The sequence below is a fragment of the Neodiprion pinetum genome, chromosome 1 (assembly GCF_021155775.2).
Source record: "Neodiprion pinetum isolate iyNeoPine1 chromosome 1, iyNeoPine1.2, whole genome shotgun sequence".
Lineage (NCBI taxonomy): Eukaryota > Metazoa > Arthropoda > Insecta > Hymenoptera > Diprionidae > Neodiprion > Neodiprion pinetum.
Genome location: NC_060232.1, coordinates 35,225,117 through 35,243,114, shown reverse-complemented (window position 1 = coordinate 35,243,114; position 17,998 = coordinate 35,225,117). Strand labels below are relative to the sequence as shown.

At 46.3% G+C, this 17,998-nt stretch overlaps 1 protein-coding gene and 1 non-coding gene across 2 annotated transcripts; one reads left to right on the top strand and one right to left on the bottom strand.

The window, feature by feature from the left end:
• Positions 1–830: 830 nt before the first annotated feature.
• On the bottom strand, positions 831–15,144 carry Cdk5alpha (Cdk5 activator-like protein). Its single transcript, XM_046613625.2, has 4 exons — positions 13,526–15,144; positions 12,724–12,966; positions 1,699–1,995; positions 831–968 (listed from the first exon to the last, which is right to left on the bottom strand). The coding sequence occupies exons 1-4, from the start codon at positions 13,958–13,960 to the stop codon at positions 873–875; spliced, it is 1,071 nt and encodes a 356-aa protein (XP_046469581.1). The 5' UTR covers positions 13,961–15,144; the 3' UTR covers positions 831–872.
• On the top strand, positions 9,522–10,407 carry LOC124212969 (uncharacterized). The gene is made up of 3 exons (XR_011176277.1): positions 9,522–9,654; positions 9,880–10,013; positions 10,131–10,407. It is a non-coding gene; the product is annotated as an uncharacterized protein (transcript).
• Positions 15,145–17,998: the final 2,854 nt, after the last annotated feature.

Here is a 17,998-nt window from a genome sequence, read left to right as displayed (position 1 = left end):
CCTCCGGACTCTTGGCGTCCTTGACAGTCGTCGTAGTCTCCGCGTGTTTCTTCGAGGGTTTGACGTCCGGGGTAGACGACTGGGCGTGATAGACCCAGGACGCCGAGTGCTCGTGGTGCTCGGGTGAGGGGGAGGCGTTCGCCGGCGACAGGGAGAGCCGCTTGGCCTTCGAGCAGGTGCATCGGGTCTTCCCGGGGTTCGGAAAGACCTCGGGTACCTGAAGGGTCCACCTCGCGTCGCGGGCCATGCGGGTGTCGTCGCTGTTGTGCTTGCGGAGGTGGTGACGGGGCGCCGCGGCGTCGGGGTGAAGCGTCCACTTGTCGGTCTCGGCGCTGTGATGCTTCCGCAGGTCGCCGCGCTCGGCCGGCCGCCTGTTTGCGTCCGAGGCGAAGCTGCCGCGCGGACAAGTGCACTTTGACCTTGAACTCCTGGCGATGTCGACATCGGTCTGCGACGCGTGAAGCTCCCACCGGAAGTCCGCGTTCCCGGCTCTCGTTCCCCGCCCCCTGAACTCCCATCGCGGCTCCTCGGGCGACAGGAAACTGTTCGCCCATCGCGTCTCGACGCTCCGGTGCTTCCGCAGCGGCTCCAAGCAGCTGCATTTCATTCCCGAAGACGTCGCGCCCTCTTCAACGTCGAGCAGCGGCGCCGGCTCTATCGCGTCCAGGTCCTCGATCGTGTACGAGGCGCCCTTTTTACGCTGCGGGGCTTGAGGACGCGGGTGCGCGGCACCTCCGGAGGTCGACGGTGACGGGGACGACAGGGACGAATCAGGCCGCGGATGCTCCTCCTCGTCGGCGACCCGGCGGTCAGAGCGTCGTGACGTCACACCCGTGCCTGGCGATGCGCACCAGCAGGTGTGTGTAACTCCGTCAAGCTGCCTTGGTTGGCACGGCGATTCCGGAGACGACGAGGCTCCGCTCCAGACCGCTGCCAGCCAGGGTTCCTCGATCTCCTGCTCCGCATGCCTGCGAATCACAGGAATTTTCTCAATTACCATCACAGATATCATTTTTCTCTTTTTGCTTACACACAGGACACAGAATTTCGTCTGTAATATAGATACACCATAAAGGTAACAAAACTAACAGTCTTTGCTGATTGAGGAACTTGAGAGGTAAATGGACAGTCTGCCACCATTTCCTCCAAAGAAGGTTGGGTAATTGAAAAACACCATTTTAATGATAATAGCAGACATTCGAAATTGTTGACAAAGGTACTCGTGCATCGTAGGTATCCATAAAATTAATGTACGATATGTTATTACGAATGTACAAATAGGAAGAGATGAAAGCCGTCAGCTTTTCACTCGAAAACTTATTCACCGATTGCAAAAGAACTGTAGTGATCTGAAAATCAATGGTTTATCGTAAAATAAAAATACTGAGTATTGATCACTGGCAAGAGATGCGGAATCGTTAGTTTTCAACCCAGGAGTTTGATCCTCAAACATTTAATGACTAACGGAAGTTAAAAAATTCCAACTTTCAGATATTTGAATGGGAGAATTGAATGTCCGATAATAGAGACAACTCGAATAATCGAATGAAACTCGTTGAGCAAACAATTATTACGACGTTTCCCAATCTGGAATAAAACTTGCGACGAGTAAGCAATTTCGGTAAATAAGATGCAGTTGTAAACTTTGTAAAGAATACTGTCATTCCTGTCAAAAGTGCGGTGAATGTCCATACTGACCTTGAGCTCGGTGAAGATCTCCGTGAAGAATCCGGGTTCGCTGTTAATGCGAAGCATTTTAGCGCTAAGTCGATTGACGATCAGGAGACATCGGTCCCAGAATTTGTCCTTGTTGTCCTCGATAATGAAGGGCTTCAGGGGATAGCTTATCTCGTTACCCATGTAGCTGTAGCTCAAGTACAAGCACGTCAATACCGTCGCCTGGAGCTCCTTCTCCGAGGCTTCCTCGCCGTCGACCAACTCTCTAACCAACATGTACACGAACACGACGTTCGCGGGGTTGATGAAGGCGACGTCCTGCCGAAGGTAAGAAAAAGGAGAGATTAAGAACGAGGCGGAGTCACTCTCGCCTGATTGCGAGGTAAATCGTGGCTTCTTATTAATGAATTACGAAATTATTGCCCCTGGCTCAGAAAAGTCACGCGAAGACGGCTTCGTGACAAATTAGATAATTGGAAGAAACTAGTCGCGATAATTCCTCGGCCATCCATAAGGAGATACCTGGAGTAATTAAATTGACGTTGTTAGCGCCGGGCAATCTAGATCCAATCCTCTTAAGAGCGGAGTGAAAAAAACGAATGAAATTTTTTACAAGTATCAAACACGGGGCTGCACTTTCTCGAATGCAAAAAGTACACGTCGATACGGTGAAATTGTACGATCCAAGGTTCACCGATCGTCTCGAAAATAGTTTCTATTTTCTCCTCCATTCATTCAATATCTGTCTAGTGGTTGAATATTTTGCAGAAACTGGGCTCTTTTCCCTTTCAAGATAAGTGTAATAATACGGTTCGCGTGCAGAGAAAGCCGAGTGAGCCCGTTTTATCGTGGCAGACAGAAGAGTGAGTCACGGTTCGTATGTCGCGTGTTTTAGGGCTTACAAGTCCAGCAGCAGACGCCTACAGCCTTAACGATCGGCTAATCAATAGCTCGGTAAACCCGAGTCGGGTTCGCCGCAGTATAATCTCAAGTATAATAATCTCCCGGCAAACTTTATCAATGGATCAAAGAATTGAAGAAACAAAAAGAAAAACTGCGCCATTAAAATTCACTGCTGCGCGTCGAATTGCGGTTCCGGCAAACCTCTTCGGCAGTTCCTCAAAGTTAGCGTCCTTGTTTCAAGAACTTTAAGGTACGGTATATGAAACCGGATGAAGATCGTGTAAAACTGGACCCATAAATTTAGGGAAGTTCGGATCGGTCGGCAAGTAAACAATCCCAAGATTACTGCTTCGGAAGGGATCGAATCGACCCAATATATTCCGTTCCCCTTCCCAGTTTCAGGTGCAATAATAATTCCGTAGAGGACATAAAAATGGTCTCTGCAACCGGCCGCACGAAAGCGGGCAAAACGATTCAGGTCGCATCCGCCGCTGCGACCGCATTCATCTAGGGCATCGATCGTTCTCCAGGTATCTAGTTCATCCGGGACCACGGCGGCAGGGGTATCCGCCCCACGAAGAGGAGGAGAACCGGCCTGCGCACCCAGCCTCCGGTGATCCATTTACCTGGCTGAACCTACTTAGTCGGGGAAAACACTCCGCGGGTGAAATTAACACGCGAAAACATTTAATTGTGACTCGTGCAGCGAGAAGCGGGCGACCGGAAATGCAGGGAAAACATCTCGCTAATTGGCATCGGCAAAAACAGACGGGAGTGCCCCACGTTTCTCATATACCGACGAAGAGATAGACGGGAGCAGATTTTATTTTCAGAAGATTCGTTGAAGTGAAATAGAGTGAAGAGAGAAGCTTGCGTACGATAAGGTCACGTGACGAGTGCTTTCGAGCCAAAATGGAGGTCGTGCCACAAGTTTTATCGCAACAAGCGGTACACTCCGAGCTTCCATGATAGACGGAGAAATCCTGAGCGATCTTCTCAATTCGATAAGACAGAGCCAAGGGGGGTCAAGCAGGATTCGTGGTGGACCTTTCGACGTCTTCGAAGTCAGTGAGGCCTCTGGTTGACCCGACAGGATCGATGCCCCCGATACCGGGGACTCTAGCCAGCAGCCTGCTGCCGTCGTCGTTGTAAAATTTGCACGTCCTTGATAATTTAATTGCCTGCGGTGGCAGCGCCATTACAGGGTATTTTGATATCTGGTGTGATACAAAAACATTACACTTCGGAAGGATCGGTGGAACGGTGAAGTTACTGAGAACGATATCCGATGAAACATTATACTAATATTACTTGTCACAAAATTAAACACAGTCGATTAGTTACAATTAGATTCGAATACACAAAATACACGACAACAAAGAGAGATTCGTGTTGATCACTGCCAATCTGTTATGTATAATGAAATTGATTTGAGCTGTGACTTTAAACATTTGCCTTTATTACGATCAAAATTTCTCTCACGCAAAAAATTGTTTAGATTTAGGAAAACGCTGAAATCATGTTTCCGTAGTCAATGTAGAGTACGCTTCTTCTTTATTTTTATTTTTTTTTTTTGAACGACTTAAATCTACTTTGATACAGGGAAAACGATCAACAATTGATATTCTCGTTTCTTATATCAAAAACTTGCGCCTTGATCATGTTAAACTGCCGCTCTTGCGTGATCCGGCGAAATCTACTCACGTCTGTTTAACTTTGATCACCGGTACGAATTATTTCCCGGAGATAGCGGTTTCCTTGATTCAGCGGAAAACGACGCGCAGCCGGTGAACTCAACCAATCGCCAAGGAAATGGCAAGTAATTGATTTCTCGAATTCGGATAAAATAGCTTGGTATGATTTTACGACGTCTTCTCGAGCCTCGGCGACGCCGCGGAATCTATTATACGACAAACGTCCAGCCCATCGGGAACTAGTTACTGCTGCAGTTATCGGAGTATGACGTATGATGTAACTTTTGCCGTGATATACGTAACCACTCGATGAGGTAGCCGCAGAGCTTTATTGTCGTAGGTACGTAATATTAATCGCCCTGTACTGTCGGAATGGTGACTGCGTATCGAGTGTGGCGTATTTATAAGTCATACATCGATGCCTGGGTGGTACAATTGCGGAATGCTTATACCAACGGCGCAGTCATGCTTTTCAGAATGTTTAAGGCAGGGCAGAGCGTGTTACCTGGAAATTTCCGTGAGTAAATATTCAATTACATCACATCACAGCAGCTTTTCACCTAATTATATAAATTGGGTCAGCTTTGGTCACGGCTGGTGTACCGAAACCAGTCGCTTAAGAACAGCTTCATATTGCGCTGTTCTATTTCCGAGAAATCATGTATTCGCGTACTCGGAGCACGCAAGAGTCGAAAATGGAAATTAATTATTATAGATTAAAAAAAAATCACTTCGGCTTTGTTCGTTTTCTGCTGCAGGCACCTTGGTATTCTCATCCAGAAATTAGTCGGCTTTGAACTCGTACTGTACCGAAGGAAGCCAGTGAAAAGTTACCTAGGTTCAAATTAAACGACACGTGCCGGTTTCTGGATTTCAATAGTCAAAGTCACCGTCTTGGTACAAAATATTTCCTCATCTTCCAACCTTACGTCATTCGTTTCCGGAGATTATTTTTCGAAATTCGACTCCGTGTAAAAGCACACCTGGGCATGAATGTACGACGTAGAGTCGATCGGTCGATATTCGAGGGGTTGGCGCCCTGCCGTTTCCCCTTTTTACCCTGCTTCGCCCTGGACAACACCACCCTCGTTTCGGTCTCGAGTCACGAAATGTGTTGACGCGTTGCGTTGATGTAGATGCTATACCCAAGACGAATCAAAGGCCCGTAGAAGTTGATTAATCGAAATTATCGACCGGCGACTCCGGTTTGAATCATATTATCACCCCCCTAGCTGAAGGGTGAAGGAACTAGAGGGGTTGTCGAGGAAATTGAGAATTCTTCCAAACCCTTAAGAAAACGGGATCGGGTTACAATATTTACTGCAGGGTGAATCATTCTGCTTTCGTTCGAAATAAAATAATTCAATTGAGATTCGGTTTTTACGAGGTTTCGAATCAGCGGATGGTCGGAGCGTGACGGTTCGTTTCGCATTTTTATCCTCCACCTGAAACTAGGCGGCGGACTCGCCACACGTGCGCAAGACATAACGAGGTATTTTTTTGGCTTCGCGGTTGAGCTGTCCAGCATGAATCGAGATCTGCCCTCTCGACTTTACGTCTAGCTCGCGTCCCGTGAACAGAGAAATTTGTTCGTTCACCGACGTCGACGACGTGGATGACCAGCTGCGCTGGATCGCAAAAATATTGATATGGATTCTCATAATTGGATTTTTCCCCGTGTTCCACGCTCTTTGACGCCGACCAGCGACGTTTGGCTTAATTCGCCTTACAGTAACGATGCTGCCGTCGATTTTACTGCGCCATTCCGATCACTCATGGTGACGGGCGTGAGGTCACATACGATATATTTCCCAGGTGAATTGCAACTTTGACCAAATTCCTCCTGGAAGCCGCGTGCGAAACGTGCAGGTTACCTTGTACATCAACGATACGTTTTACATTGCTCACCGGCTATAATTTCTTATTGTCTTGCGGCCCTGATCGATCGACTTAATTACTGAACAACCGTTGTATCGATCTGCGGTGTTTATTTATATACCCATGTACCATGTACTATACTATTTTACATTATTCGCGCGAATGACGCAGGTTGGGCATACGTCATTTAAATACCTACATCATTACTTCGAATTTGAACACGATCAGGCTTTCCGACTTATATGCGAATAAAAGGTTATATCCTGAAAGGTACTGGCGTTGCAAAAATTTTTAGACAATATAAGAAGACTCGGTATCATTTTGGTGCCTAATAAATTCGTCAAGAATACGTAATTTAATGGAACTTGTTTTATATTCTGCTATAAGTTTCATTACCGCTATCAATTGTGAGGGTGATATTTGACCCTATAGCCAATCTAATTGTTCAGCAAAGTTAACTAAAAACCGAAGAAGATATAAGTGCAGTTGGATTTGTTTTCCGGCATGGTTATATACGGAAAATGTCTACCAAGAAAAAGTCTTCAGTGGAGGAATCTTGCGATTCTATTGATGGAAATGTGTTTGTTTCGTTTTTCTTTCTTCGTGTTGCAGGTATTGCAGTAATAACACAAGTGTGAAGTACATCGAATGATAATGTTTGCTTTTGATAGCAATATTTATTATTTTTCAATTATAAATTTATTGCCTTTTCGGTTAGAAAAATATGGTTTAAGCAGTATTTGAATATTTTTCTGTGGTGTCATTTTCAATCTTGACCATTGCATCATACGATTGTGTGAATACTTAAATGGTTTTAACGGATATATCGATTGTAAAAAATATTTTCATCACAAACTGTTGAGTGGCTACGACTGAAACGAACGTCATCATTCGAACTATTATAAGAACAGATCTTGCACGTAGAATGTTTCGTGGTTTCCCGTGAGTTGAATGCACATTAACGGGCATGATTATATATTTATATCTGCCTTCCAATCTACTGCAATTCTTGCATGGACTTATACACAACTACCCAAACACCAATGTTCAAATATTGTTCGTGCATATGGTACAGATTTCAAGGAATGCCCCTCCGATGAAGTTTATCACCGTGCGCTAGTATTTACTTGGAATCGTGTGATCGCCTTAAATCGGATTGCCCTACAAAAAGTGGATGAGAAATGAGCATTCTTATTATCGAACTGAAGTCATGGTTGACGTCTATGAAAGACTACGCCTACAAATACATGCTAATCTCTGATGATTGTATCATTTTCTCCGAATAAGACTGATTCGACATAGGTATGTATCAATTTTTGGAACGCGTCGAGAGTTTACTTAATTTTAATTATTTCACTTCAGCGTCTATAAATACAGCGCGATGCGTTTGAGTCTGAGCTTTCCAGATTTGCAAAACCTTTCGGACAATTTGTTGCAAAAGTCACAGTGTTCACGGTTAAGAAGAAATGTCTTTGATCGTATCTTCGATCTATAATTGGCTCACTGCAATTACGCACAAAAAATAAGTCGTAGTAAAATGTCAAGTCAATAATGGAGAGTGTTTTGAAAGTTGACCGTTACCACGTTGTTCCGGCTACGATCTGGGAATTCAGTTACGCCATCACAACATCCTATTCAACTTTAATTTAGCCCACGTATTTACTCTACCTGCGTTAACGATCCACTACCAATTAAATGATTATTCATGGAGCGTTGAATTTACACGAAACCTTGTGCGGTATTTTTATCTTATCACTTATACGGTACAATGTGTAATAGCACTGTGGAATTTAATTACGATACTCTCGTGTAAGCCATTACCCTCATAGATGTTGATATTCTACTCGAACATGCTTTGAAACGTGTCTCTGTGAGTTATTTATATGGATGCTCACAGCGTTATTATTAATATTATTATTATTATTATTATCAAATTTTACTTTATTCGGAATTCGACTTGACATGAACTCTTCAAAGACTATTTTCAAGTTCGAATCTTCCATTTTCCGAGAGTACTTAGTTGGTATGAAAATTATATAACATCGTACATTTATCGTAACTGATCTTGAAAAATTTTACATCGGAATGCAAGCCAACGAAAGTAAGCCTTTTGCAATAAGCTATGCGATCATCAGGTCATTAACTTTTGAGAACTGGTATAGAAATTTCAGTAGCCGAAGCACGGAGATAAGAAAGAAATGTCCTCAAGCGACTCCGAAGAAGGACGTAGAAAAAAAAGAGGCTGAGACTCAGGGGGGGGGGGGGGGGTAGAAAACTGGTGGCTGCAGCTTTTTCCACCTCCTCACCAACTCTTGGCAATAAATAAATGTATTTATAGATAACAAAAACAAATATGTACTGATTAGTAAGTTCATTTCTGTCGAAAGTCCGATAGCATTTATTACTTCGTAAACCATCTAATTAAGTCGTATAAAATCCGACCCAAAAGCCAGAGTAGATTAGAATGAACTCAACCTCAGTCGCTACTGTGTATCTATATAGCCTGATAGCAACATTCTTTACGTTATATAGATGTAGGTCATTGTTCTGGCCTTCACAATTATCGCCACTACCTCTCCTAAGCTTCGTTTCATTTGAAAAACAATTAATCTTGCAGAACGCATGTGCGTCGCCATTGTCCTAAACACTTGAACAACTTCGCGAACGAATCATAAGGCGAAGGAAATAGGGACTGTGGAGATGTAAATTGTCACTTTATCTGTCTTATAATGTGAATAACGATCGCCATAAATATGTGGCATCTTTAACATACGTGTGTATAATGATATGATATAAGCTGATCGGGATAATTAGGATAATACGGAAGGTGTTTGTGACTGCAGTTAAATACGATAAATAAGACGTGATAGGGATTGGATACCCACATTTTTCACCCAGCCCTTGATTCAATAAATTTGTAAAACTATTACGTCACGTTGTTATCAAGAAACCACATCCAGGCTGATCCAGAGAAGATTACGAACTCGTTAGTTATGTTATTCCGGCACCACATTACGTGGAAATGATGAGCAACACAACCAAGACATCTGTTTCCACTCATGAAATATGTAGATTCGCTTTTCCATCGCAAAACTAGACGATTTCATTTACCACAAAGTTTTAACTCAAAAATTTGCAACAAACAACTGAGATGCACTTGAGTGATTGTATTCGTACTTTCACATAAGTAACTTCAAGCCATGTTTTGGCACAACTGATTTTTCTGTTTGTAGCAACTCCATTGTACGTTCCGTTCGAAATGGATTGCAAAAATAATTATGGATGAATAAAATGGTCGCAATTGTACAAACAAAAGTAACGAGGACGACACTTCGCTGTAAGTCGAATAACAGCTGCGTGCGCTGTTCAAAGAACATGTTTAACCGTGAATAAATTGAAAAAAATATCTCACCAGTATTGTCTGAACCGTGACAGACCAATGTCGACATGATACGTGGGTCATATGTTTCTTTGATTCTATTCTTACTCGACGTTGTCACATGTAAGTATTTCGCATTTCATTTCTTTCTTTCCACGTTCACTGTGTGAGAGTCGATTACTTTCGACTTTTCCGAATAGATTGGTCGTTTTTGTACGTCGAAAAGGCGACACGAATCACCAAAGAAATGTGAAAACATTAAACGATAGTTAATTATGATATAAAAAATTAATATCAAAAACGAACATGATATTGAGCTCAACTTTTTGTATTGCACAAATCTATCAGCGGCGAGTTTAGGACAAGACATAATATCGGTGCACCCCGCGTTACCATATTGCGGACCGAACACAATAACGACGAAATGTGGAAATCCATGTGAATTCACATGCGGTCAACTTAAGCCAAAATTTTGTCCCAAGGTAGGCAATCGGTTGTGTAATTTTAAGTAACGAATTATCACTATCATTTTTGCACAATCTTGATTCTTGAAAAATTACATCGACTACTAATACACGACCATGCTATTTATTCTTCAGGTTTGTATACGTAACGGATGTGTGTGCAAGCCAGGATACGTCAGACGCGACGAAAACGGTCCTTGCATTCACGAATCATGGTGTGCACTGGTGGCAGAGAAGTGGGATTGGATATACCGTCCTCGACCGAGACCCAAAGGCGTAACAGCCGTGCGGCAGAATTAGTAAAAGCACTAACTGTGAATACTGTAAACGAAACGCATGCGTGAAGAGTTGTTGAAAATTTGTCTAAATGAATCCTTTCGGAAATGGAATTAAATATTTGGTATTTGAATAACGAACAGTCAATATTGATTAACTACTAAACACCTCTGCCACATTGATAATCACCGTGCGTTTGACGAACCGTGAAGTGAGCTCACGAGCCCAATTAAGCTGCAGCGCTTAACAGCGACAACTAAGAGGTGGAGGGCTTTCAGCGAATGCATAAAATCAGTAGTCGAAGTAGCATGATTTCCGAAGTGGTATCACAGCGAGAAAAGTAGGAACAGTAAAAGAGAGCTGCTTACTTATTCAAAGTGTAAACTTTTTGAACACGCTCCGACTGTCAGGCAAATCTGGGCGGGTAATTCCGGCGCTTCGTCAAGCGGACGCTCATTCGCAAGCTGGTTAATTATGTGCAACTTGAAGGGCAGAAGGATCCCTCCCGCGTTTCGTAAACAACCTAAATTCCCTCAAGAATTCCCTAGCAGACGTAATTTGGCAAGTTCCAAACCCACGGGACTCGGAACGCGTAACACCCCTGCAGCTTGTACGCAGATGTGCTTATACGACTTACACAGCTTCGCGGAGCTTTTTGCTACGCACAAAGGTTGAATGCCCTTGTATCAGCTACGCATTTTTCCACACGTTCCCCACGGGGGGCTCATCAGTCGGCTCTGTTCCACGCGCGTGTGCCCTACGTAATCGCGCTTTCTTACACACACGTACGTTACGCGCAAGCACCCTCGCTTTTGGCGTACAACGCACCACCACCCATAAGTCTAATTCCCGCGCACGTGACCCCTTCGGCATTTCTGCACACCCCCCGGAGTTTGGGGTTGCCGGGGAGGCATTGCCCTCTGTTGGGGCGAGGGTGGCGTCTGGCCCCCGGATGACGTCCCGTCGCATCCGGCGTTAACGAAGCTATCGAAAATTCGAGGAAATGCGGACGAAGGCTGCGGTTCGATTCGAAAAGCTCGAATCGCGCAACCTGTTGTATAGAAAATGAATATGCAGGTATCTACGTAGAGATTCGTGCAGAGATAATGATTGCGCTCCTTTTCCAGTTTCGCTCTGGCTTTGACTTTGATACGCAAGCTTTGATCCCATGCATCAGTTTCCTCTTCGCAATATCGACGCGTCGACGTTAACGTAATGCCTGCGCCGTGGGGCGTCGCGACGTCCCTTTGCGGCTGGCGCAATACGGATGCAATTAAACCGCGTGTAACCGTACGGATGAAAGCTTCCCGCTGCGTGTTTATTCGCGTGACGTAGCAGCGCGCGTTGTAGCCTTTTAGGTGCACTGGGTAAGGGTGGCTGCACCACAGCTGCGAGAATACTGTGCGTTCGACCCTGATCCGCGTCACCTTGGTACTCGGTATGTACAACTCATCATCAAAGTCATCAAATTTTCACTTAACGAGCTCGAGTATATCCCGCTATAATTCCCGAGTGTAAGTCACACCCAGCCGACGACGACTCTTGGGCTTGGACGTAAAACCTTCGAGATTTCGAGGACCCTTGTATCGGGACCGATAAGGACCGTGGCGCATTGTTCGTTCCGGCTAATGGGTTTTCGGTGAAAGGAAGCGGTGGAATGTACGAGTCGGGCTGCGGGCACCCTCTCAACGTCCGCGTCGTGTCGATTCTTCGGATAGGATTGCACGCTCCGCGAGACACGCGTCCCTTTCATCGAAACCAAGTCTATAACCAAGCGAACCGCACTAGGCCAAGAGTCCACTGATTACTCGGCGCAAGCCCCGACCACTAATCACCCCGGCTCGAAACGAGCTTTCCCGGAGCTCTCGAGCGCAGGGGATGTTGAGCTTTTGCAAATCTAATCACCGTTCGATGAAATAGAACAGTCGGCATACGGAGTGCGTTACATCAGCCGGTCTCGGACCGTCACTTCCAGTTTTACGGTCCGATTTCATCGCCGGTTTAGGGCTGCGGCCGATGAAACATATTGCTGGTCGAACAAACGCCGCGCCCCGTGTCGAGCGAAACGAGTCCAGGTCCCCGGGGATAACAGGGGGCATTTTGACCCGTCTTCCAGCGAGTGGATTCAACCTCCAGCGGCAAGGCTTGGGGGAAAAATTCGAACGACCGTTGCGCAGGCGCTGCTTTCGTAAATATTTACGATCCACCACGTCGCTTGATGTCGGACCATTAGAGAGATTGTTTTGTTGGAATACCATTAGGGACGATATTTCATCGGATTTACCGCGCTATCGACCCGGCCCAGTTCGACAATGCAAATTCAAAATGGGGTTGAGTTTTAACGAAGGCAACGCCCCCGGGTAACGTTCTCTGCACGCCGGTTATCCGCCCGGTCAATGCGGATCGTTTCGACTGCTCCTCGGATACTGTTTATCGGTTTTCTTTCACTGACCTGCCATCCCTGAAGTAGCAGACTCCGGTCGACTTTCTTTAGCCAAACGACCGCGTCGCCAGCCTGGAAGTCGCGCAACCGTGTGCATTTCCCATGCAGGTAGACACCGAGGCACTTGAGCAGCTCCGACGTCGAGGCCTGAATAACAGTCTTCCTCGGGCCGGGGGGCAGAGGTTTTTGGACCAATTTTTCACAGGTTGGATTGTGCGTCGTGTGATTGTTGTTTGTCACGGGTACTTTGATCTGTGAAAAGGGTGCCGGTTCTAGTGAAAATTGTGGTAAGCGAATCGTTATGGAACGCGATTAGTCTACGTGTACTCGTCAAGTTATTATCACAGTGTGCGCGATACGATCTGACGTTGATGAGTAATCTCGTGTCAATGTCATGCAATGTCCAAAGTCGAAGAACTAACTTTCGTTCGAGGCAATCGTTACTAGACGCGTATTTATTCATCGACGAACTAACGAAACAGTTGTAGGTGCAACCTCGAATTAGTCATTGAGCGTCGACGCTGAATAATAAAAGTCTCGAGAACCGTCAATGTCGGAGTTGAGAAATTAGAGCAAGGAGGATAAAAGAATTAAGAAATAAAACAATCACAAACACATTGCAAACGGGCTACGCGTTATCTAGACATTGATAAGGACTTGGACAACGTTTTAACGTCGCGCGGAGAAGGATGACGAGGCGAATCAGACTCATCACCGCTTATCTGATGATTCCGAGTTTACAGCGTAGGTACATTATAATACTCAATCTAAATATAATAAGAGCAGCTAACGTACGACGTAATTAACTCACCTGCGGGGTCTGTATGTTCTTGTTCTTATCAACGATGGGTATATTGTCGAGAGGCTGTCTGAAGGTAATGTTTTTATTTTTGTTGTCAAGTTTCTTCTTGTTGTTGTTGGTAGTGCTGAACCGTTTCCACGACAGAGCGTTAATGAACAGCGAGTGCTTCTTGAGGTTCTTGTCGAGGGCATTCTTCTCGGATATTATCCTCGCGTTGTCGTTGCAGTTCAGATTGATATTATTGTTCTGCAGCGAGTTGTTGTTGGGCTGATTCGTCGGCGCCGGCGCGACCGAGGACGTGCCCTTATTCTCGCGGTTCTTGGCGTTGTTCAGCTGTTCATAGTTGAAGTTGTTCAGGGTGAAATCGGCGGGGTGCTGATGGGCCGCGGTCGGGTAACCGGACCCACGCCGGTCCCGCGGACTGAACGACAGCACGGTCCCCATCTTCTTGTTTTGGGCCCTGGCCGCGGAGGCGAGCTTCGCCCGAGTAGGTACGGCGAGGGCTTGGGGCTGTTGGGGCGGGGGCGGCGGGGGTGGTGGCGGCCTCGGGGGTCGCGGGGGGCTCGGCGAGGACGCGGTTAGCGGTAGGGGCGGGGGCGGGGGTGGCGGCGGCGCCTGCCTCGGCGTCGAAGTCCCGCTGGGTCCCGTCAGCGAGGGTGCATCCCAGGGCTCAATGGCCTCCTCCACGGCGGGACCCACCACCTCGCTCAGCCGACCGCCCAGCCTGCCTTCGGTCTTGAGCTTCGGGCAGTTAATATGGCCGCCCTGAAGAACGGAGAACCCCGGCTGCTCGGAGACGATCAATACCCAAAACCCCTAAGCGAAACGGTTGCGGGCCCTCGTCGTCTTGGCCTCGTGGCTGTTGCACCCTGCCGCACGATACTCGGAACCCAAGGCGGTGGTCCTTCCTTGTGCAACCTGGGGAAGATGCACCGCGGTACAAGGGCCCCGGCAAAATGGCGATCGCGCGATCGATTCCCCTTCGCGAATCTCTCGGCACCCGCCTCCGGTTCCTCCGCCTTCTTCCTTCTCCTTGGAGCTCACCGCTGATCCACTCGGCTACTCTCGCTTCCTCCCCCAACGACTGGGCGGTTTGCGATTTATTTTAGTTATACCCTCTTCTCACCACCGATGGGCTTCGATTATAACGTTCTACGGTTCACCTGTACGGCCGAGCGTTTACGACGAAGCACTGCACTTGTTGTTTACTACGGGTGACACGGTCGGCTGGTCGTTGGAAGGCCGGCGCGGTCATGCGAGAATGTTCTGCATCTTTGTTGAGTATAAGCGATACTCGTTACACGCTTATACGAGTATAACAACTCTCTATCACAGTCCTCCGCACGGTGTCAATAAAACAATAAATTACTCTCACTATATCACAGTCTCTGCAGGCGTAGAACGAGGAGATGATAATCCTTAATATGTGCAGTAATGCGACACGCGGTGATTGTCGGAATACTCTAGAAGCACCTCGTCGTCCGCTCGCGTCAACGAACTGCACTTGCTCGGTTTCACAACGCCGATGATAGCCTCGAGGGCGCTCCTCAGGAGAGCTGCAACTTCTGTCAAACTGTCCTGTTGGTGTGGTTTCGTGTCCGCCAGCCAAGACGAACGCCCCTCGGTGTGCTCACTGCGCGCGCATTCGTTCGATAACGCGAACGGCCGCCGTCGCGGGCATCAAGGGTGGCGGGGGCGTAAGGGAGCCTCTGGGGTTGGAGAGACGAGGGTGCGGACTCACACACCGACGGCTCCTTCGCGTCCGTGAAGATATGGTTTACCTACTCACCGACGACGCTTTTTCAATCCACCACCATCCCCGTCCTCGCGGTCCGCCAGAAAGAGAACAGGGAATGTCGAAAGCACCAAAAAACCGGACGTTCCGTCAAATTCTCGATGGACCACGGATTAACGTGGATTTCAATCTTCTTCGTCCCACGCGATTCCTCCGAGGCGGGCAAAAAGCTCTCCGCCTCTCCCAGGCTCCTAAGTAGCTAAAAACGACGGTAAACAAACATCGTCTGACGCGCGTAGTCTGCAACTATACGTTGGAAATATAATTGGACTGAATCACGGACAGCGACTGACACTTCCGAGGGAAACGACCAACTCAGAAATTACGCACACCTATATTCCAAGCATCGTATCGTGAATAATAATACTTCCTCGTAACGATGATCGCAATCAAAGTTTCGCCCAACAGGCCGCTCGCGTTTATCAGAGAGCTCCGTCACTGAGTTTGCTATCCGAACTGAACCTCGGGTATGCGGCCGTAATGAAAACGGGCCTCTGTCGCGGGCTTCTACGAGAGATTTAATTATCCTTGATTTATTATTGATATCGTGGGAGCCCCGCCGTTCCTCCAGCTCAGCTCGCGCTCCCCCTTCTCGATCAGGGAACCACTAGAGCAGTGCTTCGTCTTTAGAAAAGACGGAAGATATCCACAACCGGGGGAGCAAGAAGTGTCGAAAACAGACTCATAAATCAAGATCTCCCCTCGAGTCCGTTTTCGCAACGTCATTTCAGCCGTTTCGTCGCAGCGTGAAATCCGAGGACCCGAGACACAGGCGCATGTCCTCACTTTGACGTATATGTATAACGTGCACATTTCGTTTCAATTGAGCGGTTTTTTTTAATCAGTATTTTTCGTGATCCTGCTTTCAAATCTGTATTTTCCTGTGATTTTTCATCCATACGAGTACATTTACGATCCTCTGAAAACGGCAAATGCTAAAGAGATAGAGAGATGGTGATTTCCAGTGATAGCAGGACACGTATAACTCTATCTTATTATCTGTAGGAAATTTGATACATCTCGTTCAAACACCGTGCTGTGTTTGATCCGCACGTGCAGCTGTGTATCCGGATTGAAAATTTGCTGTCAAGATTTGCAACGGCCGATTAATTAGCGCGATATGCGGATCTCGACAAGCCAAATTCTCATCGAGTGTACGTGTAATGAGAAGAGATAACGTAGGATATCCAGCCGGAATTAATACAGTCATGTGTTTATCGCGTGGCTCAGCGGATCGAGTACAAAATAAGCTAGACTGGGTCAGGCAAGATGGTGGCTTTCGCGCTTCGATACGGAATGTGGTAGTTTTCCGGATTAATCCGAAGCTTGACGATCCGTGAAGACCACTAAATATCGGACACGCCTCGCAAAAGGGTCGATTTTATCACCCTCACAAATTCCGACAGCACACGATGTGTTTTTTGTATTCCATTCCTGAAGCTACACGACACTCTTTACATACAGCTTTATATACAGCTTTTCTAGGCACTTTTAAACGCAGGTGTGAAATCCAATTTCCTCGTAGCACTCGAGTATTTGCGAAGACTACAATGGGGTGACGGTGTCTTCTGAAATCGAATAAGAATCATCGCCTTCGGACTTTATCGATAGTCTTGAGTGAAAAGCTCAAGTTCGTAAGGATTGAAGAAAAATTCGAGCTCACTCACTACAGAGATCAGGAATAAAATAAACTTCAAGTCACTTTAATAAGTGAAAAATAAACTATGTAGTCTGAAAACATGTAATTGCTGGTACACGATTAGTGGGAATAATAATTTAATTTACCTAAATTCATATGAATACGACTACTATGATAACACGTTATAGATTATTGGAATGTGGCATCGAAGCTCGACTTGCTCCCGAGTTTTGACTCACTCGACGAACTGGAACTTTGGACAACCGTAAGGATCCGACTTATTCTCGGTCACTATAGCGTCAGCTTAATCTCGATTATTACGGCACGTAATTTAGGTTCCACGTAGAGACGCACAGATGGCTGTCAATTTTAGGTGAAAGAGGCTTTCAATTGCGAAGTTCCAATTACGTGAAAACAAGGAATTGAGAATTCAACTCCTTCCTTGAGTATCCTCAGCTGAAAACTTCGTGGAAACCTGTTAACAAATCTTGGCCGAACCTTGAGCTTAAAAACTGAAAGGATGAAGGACGTCCATAAGTGTTATACGTCCTTGTACTCGGACGCACGTATCTAGGTCCAGGCCTCGCAACTCAAATACCCCCGTTTAAATATAATGTAACCTCCTTTTTCTCGCAAGGGTTGCTCCACGCTGGAACGACAATTACGTTACATTGTTGCGCAAAGAGCCTGTCGCTCACTTTTTTGGTAGTAGGTATACCATTGAGCTTCTTTAGCCTGAATAGCTGCACGTGGCGTGCTCATCGTCGTGCCCTCTTTCTTTGCAGTCTGACGACGATTAAACCTCGAGGGAGAGAAGAAAAGGCGCTGTGGTTTATGAATTGAAAAATGAAATATGTCGGACGCGACTTTGGCCGAACATTCGTCACCCAAGGCTTGAAATAAAAATAAAATGGTAAAATTATCGAGCAGCTCGTGCGAAATTGTGCTGGGGTGGATTAATTAATGATCCCCGGTAACATTTACGCAGGATGGATAAACCCGCTCGGGCGTGATTTCCCGACGAAATAACATTGGCCTAGATCTGGAA

Coding starts and splice junctions, on each gene's coding strand:
- Cdk5alpha (XM_046613625.2), bottom strand. CDS start 13,960: ATGGGGACCGTGCTGTCGTTCAGTCCGCGGGACCGGCGTGGGTCCGGT. Junction 1,996..12,723: donor TGCTACTTCAGGGATGGCAG/GTCAGTGAAAGA, acceptor TACCTTCGGCAG/GACGTCGCCTTCATCAACCC. Junction 969..1,698: donor AGATCTTCACCGAGCTCAAG/GTCAGTATGGAC, acceptor TGTGATTCGCAG/GCATGCGGAGCAGGAGATCG.